General features: G+C 48.0%; 2 protein-coding genes across 13 annotated transcripts in view; both read right to left on the bottom strand.

Annotated features, from left to right (window-relative positions):
- Positions 1 to 12,284, bottom strand: part of RUFY3 (RUN and FYVE domain containing 3) — a 32,552-nt gene extending 20,268 nt beyond the window's left edge. For 2 of the 12 annotated variants that reach the window (XM_074540404.1, XM_074540405.1), the window contains exon 1: positions 12,245 to 12,284. In XM_074540404.1, the coding sequence (XP_074396505.1) occupies positions 12,245 to 12,269 (25 nt within the window). In that variant the 5' untranslated portion in view covers positions 12,270 to 12,284. Of the gene's footprint in view, positions 1 to 6,122; positions 6,977 to 11,836; positions 12,143 to 12,244 lie in introns of those variants that run through there. The other 10 variants (XM_074540401.1, XM_074540402.1, XM_074540406.1 and 7 more) reach the window with 8 other exon arrangements.
- Positions 12,285 to 15,552: 3,268 nt separating this feature from the next.
- UTP3 (UTP3 small subunit processome component) lies at positions 15,553 to 17,297 on the bottom strand. The gene has a single exon (XM_014270679.3). It carries the CDS (start codon positions 17,239 to 17,241, stop codon positions 15,616 to 15,618), a length of 1,626 nt encoding a protein of 541 aa, XP_014126154.2. The 5' UTR covers positions 17,242 to 17,297; the 3' UTR covers positions 15,553 to 15,615.
- Between the last annotated feature and the right edge of the window lie 3,264 nt (positions 17,298 to 20,561).

The following is a 20,561-nucleotide window of genomic DNA, read 5'->3' as shown; positions in this document are numbered from 1 at the left end:
AGAGGCTGCCCGGCCCTCCTCCCTCCCACACAGCGCCCGCCTCCTGCCCCGGGAGCCCCAGCGCCGGAGCCGAGCCCAGAGCCGAGCCCCGTGTGCCGCACGGCGCTGCCCGGCGGGCCCCGCAGCCTCACACCGCGCTACGGAGACCGAGCCCCAGCGCCGCCCTGGGGATGAGCGCTGCTGCAGGAGCAACAAGCGCCGTCCCTGGAGCACAGCCCTGGTGTCTAAAGCCAAAGCCCGGGTGATCTCTCCCCCACGTGCCACAGTGATGGCTTCTGGTCTCTCATGACAGGTGCTGCAGCTTCCCAAGGGCCGGGAGACTGAATCTCACCGCAGTGCACCAGTCCCTGACGCTTCCAGGGACCCCGGCACTCAGATCCAGATGTTGATCATCCCGGAATCCCTCCCTGCACCCAGTAAGGGAAGCCACACACCACCACTGCAAGGTCTTTTATCTAAAATTGGGAGGTTGGATTTTTTTCTTAACCCAAAACAGGGAAGAACATACAACATACAACAGGGAAGTCTTCTACAGGGAAGAACATACAATTAAAACCAGATTTATCAGTACCTGGGTAACAGGCACTGAGACAATTGACAGGCTTAATTTCATCTTTCTCATTTACTTTTAACCCTTAGCAAGTAACCCATGTAAAGCTCCCAGAGAAATATCTAGAGGAGTCACAAATAGTTTCTTCTCTTCTATCCCTACAAGCCATAAGCCTGTCTTCCTCCTAGCAGGAACTGCATGAATTTAAACTGGTACTATGGCATTTGCATAGGTTTAGAGGCAAAAGCACACACTTAATTAGCACTTTCTTTCCTATTTTCATTCATTCTACATGCATCTAGCTGCACTTTGCATAGAGTTCATCTCTTTCACCTTGTGTATTTTCCCACTTGTCTGGAAATTCCACCAAGCAACAGTGGGGGAGGAAAAACATCTTCCCACAGAACAACAAAGACCTAAAATTCTATAGTTTCCATGGTCTTTTGGGGGTGTGAAAAACTCAGTACTTTTGATTATGATGGAAAGAATTTAATTCACTATGTAGGAAGTTTAGATAACAGGATAATCAAGGCTTTTAAGTCTCCATAACACAATTAACTCATTCCAACCAGATTCCTGGGAAGATTAGTATTATGGAACTGAATATCCCATTGGAATGAACACTCAAGCCAGTTCTTCAGGAAGGGACTGGAGAACTTGTCTCTAATACATTAATCACAAAAATCTCATCTGTTATTTGGACAACAGAGGGGTTTGCAGTCACTCTCTTGGCTGACACAGCAGCAGTATCTCACTGAAGGAGAGGCAATACTTTCCCAAGCCAAAGAAAGCTTTTACAAGTAAATCCTGGGAGAATGAAACAGCATCAAAATTATTTCACACTGCTGCTCAACATTTACTTGGTTTTTAAGGGTTGAGGTTATTGGGCTAAAACAGAGCTGGGAGTCTAAGCCGTTCTGAACTAATGAACATCATCTCACACACAGCCTCTGGACATCAAGTTCCTCCAAAGACAGATTAAATAAAATTACAGAATCACAAACTGCCTTAGGTTGGAAGGGACTTTGACATCCATCCCATTCAACGCCCCCTGCCTCTGTCCCCTGCATGGACAGGGACACCTTCCCCTATTCCAGGTTGCTCTAAGCCCCAACCTGGCCTTGGACACTTCCTGGGATGAGGCAGCCACAGCTTCTCTGGGAAACCTGTGCCAGGGCCTTACCACCCTCACAGGGAAGAGTTTGTTCCATCAGGAAAAAAGGTCACACACTTTTCAATAGGTCAGGACTTCTAAAATTATTTTTAAGTACAGAAATTTTAAACAAACTCATGGGGAGAGACTGAGCCAACAGTAAAATAACCTAAAAAACCCCAAGGCATCAGTTTTGGGAAATGAAAACTGAACTTGATACAGAAAGTCCTGAGTGAAGCTGCCCAGTCAGCCCTGCTGCTGGGAAAGCCTTGGCCCAAATCTGGAGAAATATTCCTTTATTATGAAAGGGGGACCTCTGGTAGCATTACTACACTTGAATTGCATTCTGATATTCTTTACCTTAGGAATATGTTGAATAGCAAATAAAGAGGCCAAGGGAGAAAATTAGGTAGATGCTGTTCATGTTATGGGAGGTACAGAACTAATTCTTTCAGGTTAGGTTTGCCAACATGATGGATCACTAATTGTTAACAAAGAAAAGGGATCTGCAAAGGGTTTCAGCATCATACTCTTAACACCCTGCAAGCCCAAAATCGGGGAAGTCACCGGCTGCCTGCAGCCTGGAATGCCAGGAACCATCTACTCAGGACAAAAAACCATTTCTTTTAAAACTCCCTGCATAAACATTCCATCTCTAAATAAACAGGTATACACAGAAAGCCTTGCCTACAGAAGAAAAGAGCAGTCTAAGATCTGCCAGAAATCAGAAGGAAATAAAGAAGTACAGACAATTTGGAAATTCCCAGCCCACTCTCCATTACACCTATGGGACAAACAAACAGCCATGTGCATCACATGAAGTCACAGCTTAATTCCACCCTTACTCCCATCCCCACATGATTGCCATCAAATAATCACCTGATTTCTCTATGTTGCTGCTGTGTGCAGCTGTATGGAATGTTTCTGCACAACCAGCCTGTTTTCAGAGGGAAACACATGACTAACTGCTATGGGAAATTTCTCACCCTATGTTAGTCCTTGACAGTTTACACCAAGAAAATAAAAGCCCAAACTCTTGGGGTTTTTTCCCCATCTTTCACTTCCCAGTTCAGCTGACACCCAAGTGGTTTCCCTGCAGCACTTGTGACTCGCCACCTCTGAGGGACAGAATCCTGCCCCAAGCTCCCCAGCTGACTTCAGTTAGACTGACACAGCTTAAAAGAGCAAAGAAAATAACTCTTGAGAGTAATTTCTGCATTGAAGTCTGGATTACATGACCTAACTGCTACTCCCAAGACTTATAACCACAAACACGCTGTAATTCATCTAACTTGCATTTACTGACTTCACATTTCTTCTGTTAAATCACGTCTCCAGCTCCTTCAAACTTCTCATCTATTTAGGGGTTTCTATCACCAGATGCGTTTTAAGAGGCTTTTTGCAAATACAGTCATCTCATGTGGGTTTTTGTCCACATCTGAAAGGATCTTTCCACTCCCAGTACAATTCAGATTTATTTTCTAATGGGAAAGGCCCAAGGGACTGAAAAATCCCACCTCTCCCATGACTTTACTGTTCCTATTCCACACTACTGGAGAAACCCTAAACCCAGGTTAACTGTTGCCAGTTTGCACAACAAAAGCATTATCAGTAAGGTTATGCTGCTTCCCTACATCATTTTGAGGTACGAAAAACACTTGGATAGAAAATGGAGAAAAAAGGTAAAATCTGACTGATGATTCAGTAATCAGTGCAACAGATTAATGGGCAGGAGGTTTTAAGAAGAACATTTGCTTTTCCTGAAGATGTCTGTAACTCCTTGTCAGGGCATTCTACACAAGGACATGCCAGAAACTAAAACTTTTAAATTACTGGTCAAAAAAGAAGAAAAAATCTGACACTAGCTTCTGCCCTATAGAAAAGATAATTTCATCTTCACATATTATAAATTCTAATTCTAATTTCTGCTCTTAGTGCAAATAGAGGAGGATTAATAAAGAGAGGAATACTGTAATTCCTCAAAGTTCTCTCAAGTTAGCACATGTATTCCTTCTGGATGCTACTATAAGGTGATCTCATAAGGACAAAAATTTCCACAGCCCTTACTGTGAAGCTCCTCATGATTATTCAAGATAAAAATTTAACATCCAGTTAAACAGCTTAAAAAAAGGCCATTTTGTGGAACTTCTCCCCACAGCTGACAGCAGTGTTCAATGCCATCCATACACACACTCTGTTCAACATTAAACAGAATTACAGTCCAGGTGGTTTTTACCTCCATCCCTAAAGCTGCTCCAAGACCGTCACACGCACTGCAAGCAAACAAAGTTAACAACCACCAATGTCACATTTAATTCTGAGGGGCCTGCAGAGGACAGTAAGGTTCTGAGAGTCTTATTAAGAACACAGCCTGTTTAAAAAAAATGAGTTCTTTCTCTAATCCAAGCAGCTTTACAGTAAGCAGCAGAATCTGCTTATTTTCATATACACACAGAATTGTTTCAATCAACTGAAAAAGCGTATTAATTGCTTTTATTGTTAAATTGAGTGGCCATGCTACAGGTAATATGGAACATATCCAGTTGCAAGCAACTCAGTACCTGCTGCTTGTTTTTAATTTGAAGAAAAGTTTTGCTTAGCTGTTCTCAAGCTGCAGCTCTGTGCAGACTGGAATTGCTGTGACTGAAGGCAGGATGGTTGCTCGAGGGCTGGGGCACAGCAGATCACAGGGTGAAGAGAGGCCAGGGACAAAACTCTCCAGAAGCAGCAAGAGCTGAGGGACAGCAAATGGAAGGCTTCAAATATTAATCCAACAAGCTGTTTGATTTGGTACTTAGTGCAACATATATTTTACATCTCTTGATTTCTAAGGAGAAAACTGTCCCTCTTTGTTATGCCTCTGGAAGAATTCCACAGCTTGTTTTTTCCTTCTTCATAATGCCTACCTTTGCACATCAGTTTTGTTTTTGGAGACACTCCCAGGGACACAAGCCCACGCTGCTGTCCCCCTGACCTGTGCACACCCTGCAGACACAGCAGCAGTGCTGATGCAGGAGCACCAGACCAAACACCAAGATACAGCTGTGTCAGCTTTCCTATTGTCAACGCTCTTCCTGACCTTCTCTGTTCAAAATACAGCTTGGAACCAAATACACTCCCAAACAGCCAACCAGCAACCTTCATTTACCAGGAAGGTTGTTACAGTGCTGCTCTTTTGCGTTTATTTTTGATACTTGACTGCATTTGTATATGTATAATTACACCTTGTACATATACATATGTATATGTATAATTACACCTTGAAAAACACAGGAGTGAGACCAAGGAAGGTCTCAGTGTAACACACAAGAACATGGGAATTGGAAGACAACTGAATTCCTGCTCACCCAGTACTCACCTCCCTGAAGCCCTGGGATATGCTTCAGAGGGAATGCTAAATTTCTCCCTTTGAAACTTCTGTCTGGTATCCCACTGTGTGACTAAGTACTTGGCAAGCCAAATCCAAACCCAAGGGCTACTGTCACTGAAAGTAGCTGTCAAATGGAAATGAAATTATCCCTTGGAAATTTATTTTAAAGCTTAAATCCCCACCACAATTTCACTTGCCTTATTCAGCAAGACAATATAAGACACTGCTGACTTAACTAGGCAGCATCAAACAGACCAAGCCAGACTCCTTGGTGGAGTGGCATTTCAGGAGTTACTGGAAAAGGGTCAGGCATGAGAAGCTGGGGTCTCCTTGCTCTAAAACCAAAAGGTGCATCCAGCGAGGGCACTCAGAACCTCAGCATCTGCAGAAACTCATCACCTCTCCTTCTTCCCCATTTTTTTACTGGCAGAGCACTGCACAGATGTCCTGTCAAGCTTTTAGTCCTCAGTGCATTCAATCCTTGTCCTCCTATTAAACTGTTTATCAACCCAAAATCCTTTTTCCAGGGGAAAGCAAGATGTGCTACATCCCCACGTTTCAGGCTTCCAAGCCATTCCGAACAGCAGCACGCTCATCAGAGGCGAGCTGGGGCACTGTGATGGCATCGTCACCTGACAATGGGCACCGCTGCGTAATCGCTGGGGCTTTCCAAAAACTCCCCACGACCGGGCACACGCTGCGGTTCCCCGGTACCAGCCGGCTCCTCACTAACACAGCTCTCAGCCCCGGGTTAAGGGCAAAATCATGATTAAACGGTCTCACCGAGCACACACCACGGTTTTCTTCCTTCCTGAGATACACAAACCTGATACAGCTAAAAAGAGAATGCATCACCCATCTGTCTTAAAGGGCTGGGTTACAAATTCAGAGGGCAATCTGAAGCAGCAGTCTGGCTCTCTGCTGTGCCCACGGCTGTCCAGGCTCCGCAGGCAGGACACGAGCGTGCGGTCCCGGAGACGCCCCCTCCCAAGCGGTGCAGCGCCGGAACAAAGCCGGCCCGGGGCTCCCGGGGCACAGCCGGACCGTACCTTCGTGGGTAGGCTCGGGGTCGGGTGTCAGCGAGATGTCATCCAGCTCGCGCAAGCACAGCCACTCTCCATCCATGGACACGCGGAATTTGCAAAGATAGATGGTCTCCATGGCAGCCTGAGTGATCTTGTCTGTGGTGGGGGTTGGCATGTCGCTTTGAGGCGTCAGAGCAGACATGATGACTCAGCTGGTACAACAACAACGGGGGCAAAATAAGGACTAAAAACAAAAGCTTTCTGAAGAAGAAAATCAGAAATACCTTGCGATTAAAGGACAGATTGCTCAGGATCACAGAGGCTGCTCTGGCCTTTTCATAGATCAAGCAAGGTAAAAACGCTGCTCCTTCCCGCTTAGCTCTGCCTCCCTCCTTTCCACCGACTGCCGTCTTCTCCAGCTATTGCTAGAGGCTATTGATCCTCAGCATCCACAAAAACCTGGCTTCTCCACCAGCGGCAGCAGGGAAAAACAAGTAAAAAATAAAAAGGGAAAAATAAAGAGGCAGCAGAATCAAAGAACAGTGTCTTCCTCTGGTGATGACCCCAGAAAAAAAACAAAGGACGAGCGGAGAGGCAGTGTCCCGGTGGCCGAGCGGCGAGCGCTGCTCCCGTCTCCCGGCGCAGCCCGGCAGCGAGTGCCGCCGGGATTGGCTGTGCGCAGGGAGCAGGGTGGCGACCAAAATGGCTGACTAATGAACAGAGCTGGAAATCCAGGCTCATGTGATCGCCTGCGATTCCCAGGATGCTGCCGAGACGCTGCTGATGCGGGGCCGGCAGTCAGGCGCTCCTGGGCACAGCAGCTCCGGGCCGGGCTCTGCCAGCCCGCTGGGGAGCGAGCGCAGCACCGCCGCACCCCCATCCCTCGCCCCCGGAATACAAAGGAGCAGCGCCAGCAATACAAAGGCACATTTGTATTCCGCTCACATCCCTGCATGCCACTACAGGAATTCAATCGGCATCTTTGTTTTCACGGGAGGTGTGCAAGGCGCAGTTTGGTTTTTATTCGCTGTGCCATCTTCTCGGGGGCACCTTGGAGCTAGAATTTCCCACGTACAAAAAATGTTAGGATGGATTTATTGTCTCAGGGTAACAGGAAGGAAAAAATGATCTGGCTCTAAGCGCTCCAGTGACTGAGGATGAAGCTCTTTTAAGCAGGGCATGTGCACATGGGAGGACAATAAAAGAGAACACCACCAACACCATGACCCAATCTTATACTTTAAAAATCTCCCCTGAAAATTGTGCTGCTCAGGTGAGGCTGACAAAGAAATATTATTACTCAGCAGGAAGAGAAACAGGCTTCCAGGCTCTCAACAATAATATAATGATAGTATTTTATAATAACACCACCACATTCCCTGTCCCTTCCTGACTGGCTGAACCTCACCTGCATCCCCAACCCACAGGGTCCTGTTGCTGGGGGACAGGAGGTCCCAAGTCACCACACAGGCTTCTCGTTCCCAAAGTTGCTAGTGTCACCACCCACTTCAACAACTCTATCAGGCACTAATAAATGAGCTTATCCGACTTCATTCCTGTGTGGCTCCAATGTATTTGGGGAGAGCAGATGTGTAACACCCATCTGAAATGGACAGACAGTCAGCCTTGGAGAAGGCTGGCACCAGAACAATATATTGATAACACATGCCCAATGTACTGGACCTTGATTACTCTCCCTGCTTTTTGTTCCCCTAACAAATACTCAGAGGGAAGCACATGTTTCTTGGGGATGTGAAATGCCAAAACAGAATGCTGGATACAGAATTCAGCATGCCAATGCAGACAGCTGTCAGGAGAAAATGGCACCATCATGTACATAAAACTGGGCAAGAGGATTAAGTGCTGCTATTTTTGACTGGCAAGAGGAAGCAGTTACTTTTGGTGAAAACTTCCCGCTCAGTGCAGCGCATTTTGACTCAGCAGCTCTTTCCCCATTAGGCCAAACCCAAGCAAGCACCAGGCAGCCTGTTCTGCTGGTGACGCAAAGGGCAATTATCACACAGAAAACAAGAATTACTATTGTTTCTTCTCCCCAACAGAACAGAGTTCATAAAGCGTGCTGACAGCATCTTAACTCCTATATTTATATACCCATTCAGCAGTCACAGCCTCTAGCTGCAGCATCCACATCGCACCACCCCAAATTCTCAACACAGTGGCAGGGCCATGTACCAACTGCTACACAACAGCTGCTGGCCCTGGCTAACCCTTGGACAGGGTCTAAACAAACCCTTTAGAATCAACAAAGCACCACAAGCTATTGCTCACGTTATTATCCAACACATCTCACTACAGAGAGTTTAATTTCTTCGTTTTCAAAGCAATTAGAAATACCAAAGCACTGGGTGTAACCCTGCAGCTCCCATTTCACAACACGGGTGTTCAGCTGAACTCAGCACAGGCAAGTGCCCTGCACATCAGGATCACAGGGAAGGTCTGCTAAAAAATCAGGAACCGTTCAACTTCCACTGGTTTGCTTTTAACACACTGAAAGAACAGAAGCCAGTAATTGCCTTCCAGCTGAAGGGAAGTTCTATTTTCAGGCTCCTTTATGCAATGATCCTGCTGCAAGTACTCCACAGAGATATTTAAAGTACTAGGAAAATGTTCCTTAACTTTGACTTATTTCCAAAGACCAAAAACAACCCCCCAAAAAAAACCCCAAACAGGAGGTGTTTAACTTATGACTTTTTATCTTTTTATCACCACCTGAAAACCATAAGACAAGCTTTTCCCTATCCCCATCCTGCGCCCTAAAGTGTTTAAAAGCAACAAACCATCTCATGAAGAAGCAAAAGAAAAGTATCAAATGTAATGTTCCCATAAAACCTTTCATAAAGCTACCAGGCAACTCAAGGGTACCTGATAAGGCTCCATCAGGGTTCCAGGATGGTCATGGACACAGGGAAACCCCAATCACAGATAAATGCAGAGGAGGTTCTTCAGGATGAACCACTTTCTCCATCTCAAACCAGTCAGGCAGCCTTGACTGGTCCTACAAACCCTCCTGTGAGCTACACTTTGGCACAAGCCCTTAAAGGCTTTGGCTAGATTGCAAAACACAGCAGGGAGCTGCCAAAACATTTTTAAGATTAAATAATCACACACTGACTGCATTGGAATTTTCAGACCAATTACCTGAACACCAAGCACTCCCTCAGCCACCAGTATTTGGGAGGTCAGCTGTACCACAAAGTACTTGGAGTTTCAAAGCTGAATGAATTAGAATAATCTACACAAAGAAACCCAAACAAATTGCCGAAGCACCCTCAGGACTCCAGGGAGCATCTTTGGGTGCATTTCTATTTTCAGGGCCTGCACAGGAGCAACCCGTGCTTCCATCATTAGGAGAAAGATTTCCCCCTCACTGCATAGAGATTGCAAAGCAAGAAGGACAAAGCCATCTCTGACATGGAATGTAATCTAAAAAGATAAAATTAGCAACACAGCATCTACACAGCAAAGTCTGCTTCTGACTCTTTTGCCAGGACAGATATGCACATCAGCTCAAATACCAGCTACTCCCAACCCTACAAGCTCAAACAGGAATGGGCAAAAGGAGGTTTAACAATCCAAAAACCAGTAACAATTTCTTAATTAAGAAGTGACAAATTTTTCTTTACCTACTGTGAAACACAGAGATATTCTTTAGGGATTAAAGTAACTCTCATAAGTGAAGAAAAGGGAAGGAAAAGTCTACTTCAAGTGTCATGGTATTGAGCAGGCTTTCAGTGAGAACAAGCAAAGTTCTGGGGTTTGGTTTAGGGTTTTTTTAAGGACAGCCTAATCAAGTTGCTTTTATTTTGTTCTAAGGTTTTGCTGCAGGTCAGCATGTTTAAGTACATCACCTTGTTCCTTCTGTCTGGAGCCACCTGTAAGTAAGCAGGTGCTGCTGCCATGAAGAGCTTTTGCAGTCTCCTTCCATAAGCAGCTCTGGCCTTCACCTGATGTTTGGAATCAGGTAAGAATACAACAGAATAGTTCAAGGATTGAGTTGTAACAGGGAAAAAAAAAGACTTGAAACAGACCTCCAAAATATTGTGAAATACTTTTTGGTGTAGTGGCCACTGCCTCCCTGTAACACTTTGCAGCAGAACTGCTCCTGTTGCTCTGCAGGAACAAATGAAAGATGCTCTTAGAAATGTGAGAACTGGAAAAAAAAAAAAAAAACACAGCAAGAAAAAAGAAATGGTGGGAAAAAGTGATTTACTGAATTTACTGATTTACTGACAGAGTTTGCCCCAGAAGACAGAGTTCAAGACACCATGCAAATACATGCTGATTCCTGCTCCCTCCAGACACTGCATCAGTCAGCCCCTGAGCAAGCTGTGACACCCAATACTGCACAGGCAGCTCCACCTCCATGGCTCACAAAAACAAGGGAACTTTTATATGCATCTTGTAAAGGTTTCTCACAAAGCTTACCTGAACAATCACTGCAGAATAAGGCTGACACAAGATAAAGCATTTCTCAACCACCAAGCTTCTCCACCAAGTCCCTGCACACAAATGTGCTCATCTCAATGCTTTAGTTTCTCCAATGTCCAGATAAGAGGTCCTCACAAAGTTTGAACAGCTACAATTAAATATTTTTCTCTAAGTCTTCTTTTCTATCAGAAGTAGCTCAAGCCGTTGCATGCATATCACAGGGTTTACTATGGGTAAAGATCTCCTGATTAGGGAAAAATTACAAGTAAAACTGAAGGTTTTGAAAGGGGCCTGTCATTCCAAATAACAATTTCACATAGAGGAACTTTGGACATAAGTTGGCAGTCACAGACAGTCCTTCATAGAGCTCAGAGCAAAGTCACGGCATTTCACCTCCTCTTGGCATTACAGACATGGACTTCTTACCTCACTGGTTCTAACTCTGCTGAGTAATGCCTTCAAGCACATCAGCTTCCAAAGGAGAAAAAACTAGATACGCGCTCCAAACACATCAGCTCCTGAGTGAGCAAATGGCTCACCTGGGACAGGAGGTGACAAAGCAAAGGCCAAAAGCTCGGTCACACACACTCTGGCAGCAGCCCAGAGGATGAAGCTGCTGGTTATTTTTAGGATGGATGGAAAAGAGAAGATCTGTTCTGTATGCACCCATGTGTGTATTTCTTATTTGATTTTAAAATACACCCAAGTACTTCAGAGTACTCCAGCTTCCACAAATACACCACAAGAACATCATAAAGAATCTTACAAAGGAGAACGCTATTTGTCACCCAACACGCCCCACACAGCGATGCACTTCAGCCTCTTCAGGTCTCCAGCGCGCAGCGCCCTCGCTACGGATTTATTTTCCGCACCAACACCAGGAGGAAACCCGAGAGGGTGTTCCCCAGTCCCTAAACTACACCCCGCGTGTCCAGGACAGCCTGTTGGATTTCCAAGGGCGGCACCGATGCTCCTCAAAGGGCTCTCTGTGGGGCTGGTTTTGCTGAGCTGCTGGGCCAGCACGGCTCACATGCCGCCCCCCCAACCGCCTCCTTCCGAGCCCCCCGCCCTTCCCACCGCCGGGAGCAGCCGCGTCCCCGCCGCAGCCCCGGGGTCAGGGGCAGCTTTGGGGCGGCTGCCCCGAGCCCGGGCGCGCCCGTAGCTGCGAGCGCCGCACCTCTCGGGGCAGCGGCGCTCCGGGAGGGCAGCGGCGCCCACGGACCCCCGGCCCGCCGCCCACCCCGCCTCGATGGACGCTCCCGGCCCGGGAGCAGCCCCGTGGTACTCACGGGCTCCGTCCGGTCCCGGGTAGCTCAGCACCAGCACGGGCAGCTCGGCCCCGCCGCGGGGCGCCGGGGGTCTCCACAGCCCGGGCGGCGCGGCCGCGGCGCCGCCTCCATGGCCGGGGTAGAGGAGGAAGAACGGCGGCGAGGCAGGGCGCGCCTCCTCCTCCTCCGCCGCTGCCGCCGCCTCCCCGGGCTCGGGCCGCCGCTCCATGCCGGGGGGCAGCTCCGCTTCGGCCCTGTCCCGGGAACTTTCCGCCGGTGGCGCTGCCCGCTCCGCCTCCGCCATCGCCGCCCCAGCCCCCGCCCCGCCCCGGCCGAGAAGCGCCGAGGCCGCCCCAGCCTCCGCCCCCGGGGGCTCCCCCCGCGCCGCCGGTGACAGCCGCCACCCTCCGATGGTGCAGGGGCTCTTACCCGTGAAACGAAGCCGGGGCACCATCTCCTGCCTCCCCTTGGCTTTCCCCGGCGTGAGAACTCATGGACAGCTGCGTTTTGAGATCCTGGGACAAAAGGGGACAAAGTCCAAGTATATTCTTTAGTATTACAACTGCCAAATGCAGCGTGCTACTGGGAATTTCACTTGGGACAGTCTTTCAGAAGACAAGGCAATTAATGTGGATTGTGGTGCTGTCAGCAGGAAGGAAGCACAGAAATCTGCCAGTTTTTAAAGATCACCCAGCCTTCTGTGCGCTTGGGTTAAGCTGAAACACATTGCTGCTTTCTTTTTAAATCTCACATTAAAATTGCAAAAGCAAAGCTGTAAAGGCTACTGATTCATGGAGACTGATTTTTCAGCCCTGCCCCAAGACATGCAACATGTTGCAAGTAATTGAACAGATGCTTTAAGCCACTTCACAAATTGCACAGCTGAATGTTTGAATTTCTACGGGCTAACAAGAGTAAAACAATACCCAGACTGTGTGTGATGGAATACTATCGAACACAGCTAGGAAAACCCACACAGCTAGGAAGAAACCTTGACAAAATCTAAGGCAGCAGCAAATGTATTTCCATGTGAGCTTCTCAATATATTTTCATTGCCCTGTATAAACAGAAATTTCAGGTGGTGATGCAGAAAGCATTGTCCCCCTCTCTGCCACTGTACTTTTCTGCCCTGCTGCTTCCAAAGGCAGCCAGGCTTACTCTGGATGCTCATCACCCCTCAAGGATTATGTCTTCCAGGTGCAGAAAAACAATAGTTCATACCTTGGAGCTTTCTACACTTTGCCTGTGTCAGTTTAAATATGAACCATTCATGTGCAGGCGTGGCAGGACTGACTGTCCTTTGCATTACTGTGCTCCAAGTGAGCCGGTGGAAAGGACCCAGGGCAGGTTCTTCCATTGCTGCGAGGGTGATGGAGGTGAGACAAAGCTGTTACCTGAGGTGAGTCCCACCTGCTTTAGGTGCTGCTGAGGGTGCCAGTCCTCTCCAAGCAGGGCCCTGGCAAGGACAAGTGCCATTTCATGGCTGAAGCATTTCTTGGCAGTATCAGCACCTTCCCCAGAAGCAGTACTGGAAAAGGGAAAAGGTAGCATTAACCAAGACTTTGATCCACTCCTTGCTTCTTTTCCTGATCACCTGTGGTCCTTGCCTGTTTGCATATGTCCATTTTCTCAGGAATTTTCAAAACCTGTTCACCACCAGGCATTTCCCTTCAGGACAAAACATTACTCCAAGTATTTCCTAGTGACACCGTACAGTGTCCCCCCTCCCACAGCATTAATAATCACAGCATTCCCATTATCAGCCATACAAAAAAGCAAATGGGAATTATGTTTATGGCTTTGTCCAGTCTCTCAACTAATCAAGTGGACATAATGCCTGGTTAATCTTCATTAGCCCAGGAGCTGCCATCTGCCGGCAGGCAGGGCTGGGCCGCTGACACGCAGCATTCTCTCCAGCCTACAACCTAACCCCAGGGGGATTAGGAACGTGTCTGTAATGGCACACCAATTTGTTGTTTCCCTTATTTACTGCTCAGGTAGAAGTCACCACAATTGTGCTTGCCAGCTGCTAGGAGCTTTCCAAGGAAGCACAAAGCCAGAAGGACCGTTAGCCCTTCATTTTTGCATCAAGGGTGAAATGTGCACAAGGAGGTTCTGTGGTAATGAGATCAGGGAGCATCTCTGCTGGCTATTTTCCACACCTCGTGTGATGCCTGTTACACAATACCATCCCTCCCCAGAAAAAGCACCTAAGCTGCTTTTTCTGCCCAGCATCTTACCCCTTATTGACCTCTTGGCAGAGCCACCAGGGCAGAGCTCAGCACTATCAGTAGCAGTCTCCAACCATTATGGCAGTGGGGAGTTAAAGATGGGCAAATTCTGCTTCACTCCTCAGCAAGGCTGAGCAGCAAAGCTGCTCCTTCTCCCTGGGAAGAAGGAGCAGCTGACACTGTTGCTTATAGTAAGGGCAGGTGAGTAAGCACAGATCTAAGGAGACCTGTTCAGTGCACCTGAGACAGGACTGTTCCCATCTGCGCAGCTTAAGTACTGTGTTTCTACCTCTCCCTTCAACAAGCAGCCTGGAAAATGACCAAAATATTCTCCAGTGAACAGTATGTTCCTGGGAGAAACAGGCCTGGGTTGTTAAGGTTTACACAAGAACCCCAAAAAAGCTTTCACATTTCACTTTCAGAGCACAAGCAGAGCACCTACATGCTTGTATTACCCGGCCTATCACTGGATCAAGAGCACACACTCGTCTCCTGGCTTCCCCCAGGCCCATCACAGACACAAAACACCCCCATAAGATGCAACTGCATTACTAAATAAAGCAATTATTCTCCTGAAATAATTCCATACAGAAAACTAATACCTTTCAGATGGTGTGGTACACAAACTAAGGCATGGGCTCCCTGAAACCTGTCCCAGACACAGGTCCAGGTTCTACCTGAGACAGTTTCTGTTAAACTTCAGAAAAATTATCACTCACTTTTCCTTCACAGCCCAGATTGGAACTGAACTGACTACTCAGTCAGCTCCTGGCAAGCACTTCAGTGTGGGGTTAAAATGTATTCACCAAAAGGCATGGCAGTAATCAAAACACCCCCGAAGTTTACCTGCCCACTGAAGACATAACACCTTAGCCATCTGTAAGGTGGTCCTGCAGCAATGCTAAGTCCTGTAGCAGCGGACAACATTTAACATTTATAATAGGGGAAGTTAATATGGTTACCACATATATGGTTATAAAATCCAGACCAGTCCTTGCTTTGCTTCTCACTGAATTTAGGAAGGGAAACAGTACTTCAGACCATGTGGAACTAAGTAATTTAAAAGAAGTGCCCATACTTTAGGTGTTTAAGAGCTAACAAAGGTGTTAATCAGAACAAAAATTAGCTACTATTAACCACGTCTCTGCAGCTCAACACAGGAAGAGGATGGACCAGAACTAGACAGCAAAACAGAGCAGGCCAGTGACACCTGCTGAGCCCCTTTCCCAACCCATCCTCAAGAGGTTCATCCAATCCCATCTCCTCACCAGTCCCGCACAGACCATTTAATTCCCTTTTCCTGATACATTCCTTGCAATCTCTCAAGGTTTCCTGTTTAGGGAAACTCAACAGCATGACAAGAGAGGAAAATACCTTCAGACATGGGTGAGGTGTGGAAAGGGCCCTGTGCCACTTGGAGACAGCACCTTCTAAAAAGCCTCCTCTGAAAAAGAAAAACCAAATACCACCCCATCCCCAGATTCCCTAAGAATAAACCCCACAACATGGTGTATAAAATTTTTATTGGATGCAGTACTGCTACTTGCAGCTCTGACAAAAAGATGACCATCACTTGAGCTTCCTGCTCTTTTTAACCCCGGCCCGAATGCCAGACAGTTCCCCGGCGTATCTGTGCAGCTCCCTGCGCACCTCGCGGACCTGGCCCTTGCGGCGGATTTTGGCTCGCCGGAATTTCTCCCGATGCTTCACCCGGGGGTTGCGGTCGATCTTCCTCCTTTTGGGTGTGAGGCCTTTGTTCTTGATCATCTGATAGGTCACCCCTCTCTTCTTACTGGGATCCTCTCCTTCCGACACCGCTGCTTCTTCAGGCACGTCCTCGTCTCCACTTCTCTTCCTCTTGAGTGCCAGCTTCTCCTCCATCATCTTGTAGTACTTTAGGGCAGCCTCCTCATCCAGCTCTGACTCATCCGACGACTCAGCAGCAGCAGCCGCCTTGCCATTAACAGGCACAGAGGCACGTTTTGGTTTGGTTTTGTTGCCATTCATGGTGAGAAACACTGAAAACTTGTTTCCCTTCCGTAGCTTCTCTTCCTTCTTGTCATAGTAGTTCCTCAGCAGCATACGGACCTGTGGGGAAAGCTTTTGGTCTATAACAGTGAGGTCGTTTATGATATTCCTGTACTCCACCAACCGCTCGATGACCGGGTGGCTGTGAACTGGCATCCTCTTGGACTTGAGAACCAGATAGAAACTGATATTGGCACAGTAGTTCAGGTAGAGATGATACTTGGTCTGCAAATAGCGGCTGCCCTTCCCCTGGGGGATGGTGCCATCTCTGACCATTTGCAGCAGCGGGTGCAACTCATCCTTGATCTCCATGAGCTTCACCTCAAAGTCCTCCATCAGCTGCAGGAGCTCTGGGGACTCCTGCTTCAGCAGCTTCAGCTGCTCCTTCTTGGAAAGGGCCTGCAGATCCTTATCAATTTTCTGCCCCTTGCTATCATGGGTTTTCTGCTGCTTAGCCAGGTAGCCCTGGATCATGTCCAGACCATAATCATCCTCCCCCAAATCCCGCACCAACCGTCTCTGGATGACTTGAGCCTCCTGCTCCTCTTCCTCCTCCTCAGCATCGATTTCTTGCTGGGTCCGCTTGCCTTTGGCCTGGGCATCACTCCCATAGTCCGTGTCATAGTAGAGCTGCTTGCGCTGGCCCCAGGAGAGCTCATGAGGGAGCTTGGCTTCGGGATGGCGCTCTTCCAAGTCGCTTTCCATGGACAGGTCCCCCTCTTCATCCTCAACATCATTTTCATCTTCCTCACCTCCTTCCTCTTCTCCATCCTCAACATTTTCATCTTCCTCACCTTCTTCCTCTTCTCCGTCCTCAACATTTTCATCTTCCTCACCTTCTTCATCTTCTCCATCTTCATCCTCCTCTGCGCTGTACTCCACAAAAGGATTCCGATCCTGAATCTCATCCTCCTCATCCTCCTCCTCGCTGTCCTCGGGCAGCTGCAGACCCAGCACCTCCTCCTCCTCCTCTTCCTCGCTGTCCCCGGCCTCGTCGCCGCTGTCCAGGGCGGCCATCACGGCGCGGAACTGCTCCTCGTGGAAGCGCTCCACATCGTCCGCCAGCTCCTCGGGGCCGGCGCGGCCGCCGGGCACCTCGGCGGGGTCATCGTCGGGCTCGGCGGGCTCGGCCCGCGGCCGCAGGACGGTGCCGCGCCGGGTCCGCATGGCTCCTGATGCCCCCGCCGCGCTTCCCCTTCCGCTGCGTCCCTTCCGCTCGCTCCGAGCCCTTCCTGTTCCAGGGCCGCAGCGTGGGCACGCCCCCGGGAAGCGGGGGATGCCCCGCGGGGAGGTGGCGTTCCGGCCGTGGCAGCGCTCAGCAAGCAATGATGCCACGTGGGGAAAAAAAAAAAAAAAAAAAAAAAAAAAAAAAAAAAAACCAGAAAAAGCCTTTTGTTTCCTCCTCAGAGTTTTTTCGGCCTCTAGAAGTCCAGCCAGTACAGCTGCTGTCTGTGCGGTCATCTTACGGCGAGGGAAAAAACAGACGGAGAACACACCTTACACCTGTGCCCTTGTAACCAAAACTTGATACTCCGTTCCCTAAGACCCGATCAAACCCTGAGAGAAGCAGAAGTATTTGCAAACCTCTCCGGACACCTCCGAGGTTTGGACATGACCTGTCCCGTCAACGAATCGCACTTCTGCTTCAGGCTGCACAGCTCGGCAGCTGCTGCTTGATCACCTCTGCACTCCTTGAGTCTATCCCATTATGCCAAGAGATCCTTGCGTCCCAGAAACAGAGTAATTCTGATTTTTCAACACCTGGGGATCCCTCCCTAAGAGAGCTTAATGCAGTCTGTACTTGCTCACCTCTGCATTGTCATCATGTGTTTTTGTGTCTGTCAGCCACAGCAGAGCACCAGCCCAGCCTCCCACCCTTCCCAAGGGAAAATGACATTAATACGGAGCCACAGGGAAACAATCTGCTTTTATGAGCTGCAGGGAACCCTGCCATAAGAAGAGAGTAATGAGACACAGGAATTAGTGCAGTCCAAGCTGAGAAACTCAGAGCCTGATAAATCAGGCATGCACATCTCCCAGCAAGAGCAGTTCTGCGTACGAGTGCAGGGACTTTTTTCTCACCACAGAACAGGTGCAGGTGCATTTATAAATGCTCCTGCCCACCTTTTTGTAGAAAAAAAACTGGTCAAACAGATACTCAAATTAGCTGAAACACAGTGGGGAGCTTTACTCACTTTTTGGTTATTCATTTGGATCCTGATTCATCTGTTGGCAAACAGGTCTCAGTTTTATCTTTCTGACACACTCAGCCTCTTCACATGGTCACCTCTGGATCAAAACTTTCTTGCACAAACACAGCTTTTGCCTCAGACCGCTTTTCCAAATCTGTCCCTGCCAGTTTTCAGCCATCACCTTCCTGGATACAGGCCTGTAAGAAGAAAGAGCAACAAGAGTAACTTCAGTCTGGAGACACAGCATTCACTACATTTGTTGGCCGTACCTCAATGGAAATCTTCATTGGTACTTGGACATGTGCAGCCAGATCCTGCCAGGCTAAAATTCCAGCTAACTTTTGCAGCTGTGACTTAGAGAAACCCAGGCCTTGCTCATGTCCCTGACCTTGAGAGTTTCCATCTTAAGTGTCCTAATTTTTTTCAAGTCTGCCCTTTCAAAAATCAGCATACTAACTTCCACTTGGACTCTCTAGGATTTAAATGGTACTGACATGTCTGCCAACACAAAGTTAATTTCCAAGAGCAGGAAACAATCTGTGTTTACTCAAACCTTTGCCAGGACTTAGTGAAAACATGAGTCCCTTCTGGTGAAGCTGGAGATGATCTCCAGCATGAGTTAGTTGATCCAGTCAACCAGGAGCTGCTCAAGCCAAACCAGTTTGCTGTAGGCAGTGTGGGATCGCTGCTACCAAGACAACAATCAGGGACTGCTGCTGGTCTGTTTATGCACCATTCTGTTGGCTTCCAAGTGAGAAAGGAGGAGCAAACAGAAGCCCAGGGCAGACTGCTTGTGGATGGTGTTTTATGTGGAGAGAGAGGCCCTGAACCTTGGTGCTGTCCAACTCCCCCTGTGCAGCAACAACAATTTCAACCCACTTCACTTAGGCCAGCTTCTTACCTGGAAAATCCTGGTTCAGCACATCCAAGGGCACCTGGAAATACAGGACATGTGAACAGAGACTGAAACCACAGGGCTGGTTCCAAATTCCTTTCCAATTCTCAATTATTCCACCTCTAGCTTCTGTCCTGCAGGGATGTTGGGAGTCCAGCTCGCCATGCAGCCCATTGCCAAACACCTGCTCACCCAGATAAAATTCCAGAAGGCATCCAGTAAAACAGGGGTAATCCATGCAAATAACAGTCTAGAATATAAGCCTTACTCTCAAGATCTAGCTAGAAATCCCCAGAGACATGCAGGTGGCTGAAGGGGCTGAAAATAGCTCTCCAGTCATCATATCCACACCAAGGGGCTGTACACACAGGTGTACATTTAGCAACCGAAATCCAGATATGCTGAGTGCCAGCAGCCAGGGAAAACCACCAAAGTTAACAGAAAAACACAGATAGAATTCTGCTCAGTCTCTGCCTTGACATTTGAAAATACTCTCCTTGCATGTTGCCAGTACCATATTTTTGTTATTGCAGCTAGGCAAACAGATCAGCACCAGCCTCCCTTGCATGTTGTTTTTCTGGTGCTGGCATCCTCCCTTCTTGTATAATCCTAGCAGAATTCTTGCAAAAAAGAGTGACTAAAACAAACAGTACTTTAGACAGATATCCCTACCAGAACTGATGAGCTAGGTTTATTTAAAAATGGGGCATAGGGAACACCTTGCCCCTGTCTCAGAGAGAGGGCTACATAAAACTGTTAGCAGTGCTTTCTGGGATGGGGAAGGGAAACAACCCCACATCTTTTCTCTGCTACAGACAGCTTCCTAAGGCAAACACAAGGTTTGTAAAGAACTGTGGAAGAGCCCAATGCCCTGTGAGGGGTGGCTGTGACCCATCTTCCCCCCCTCCCCCAGTCCCACGCTCTCCTTGCACGAGCACTGCTGATGTAACCTGAAAGCTCATTGCTTCATGCAGCTGCAGGGTGAGGGGTTTGTGCTTGGGGGAAAAGCTCAGGGCACACAACCAGGGACTTGGAACAGTTCTGGCCTTATGGACCCAGCCAGCAGGGTCTGGACAAAGGGAGACATCCTGCAAGGTGACAGGAGCTAGGATGCTTGACAGCATTGCCAGAAGAGCTCAGCCTCTTGAAGAAGCCTGGCAAGAACAACCAGGCCCTTGCTAAGCTTGGGTTTCCCTTAAAAAGTGGCTTTTTCTGTACAAGACACATGCAAATGCTACAGAGACAGCTCTGGCCATTATAGGCTACATTTGCTCTTCAGAAGTTACACAAATGATCCCAAATCTGGGACCAAAAAAAAAAAAAAAAGTCCATTTTACACATAATAGGGGAGAACAATACATAAATTGGGGGAATAACACAAGAAACTTAACAACACACTA

Source organism: Zonotrichia albicollis, chromosome 5, assembly GCF_047830755.1.
Source record: "Zonotrichia albicollis isolate bZonAlb1 chromosome 5, bZonAlb1.hap1, whole genome shotgun sequence".
Lineage (NCBI taxonomy): Eukaryota > Metazoa > Chordata > Aves > Passeriformes > Passerellidae > Zonotrichia > Zonotrichia albicollis.
The sequence above is the reverse complement of the archived record's forward strand: the minus strand, read 5'-3'. Positions and strand labels throughout refer to the sequence as shown.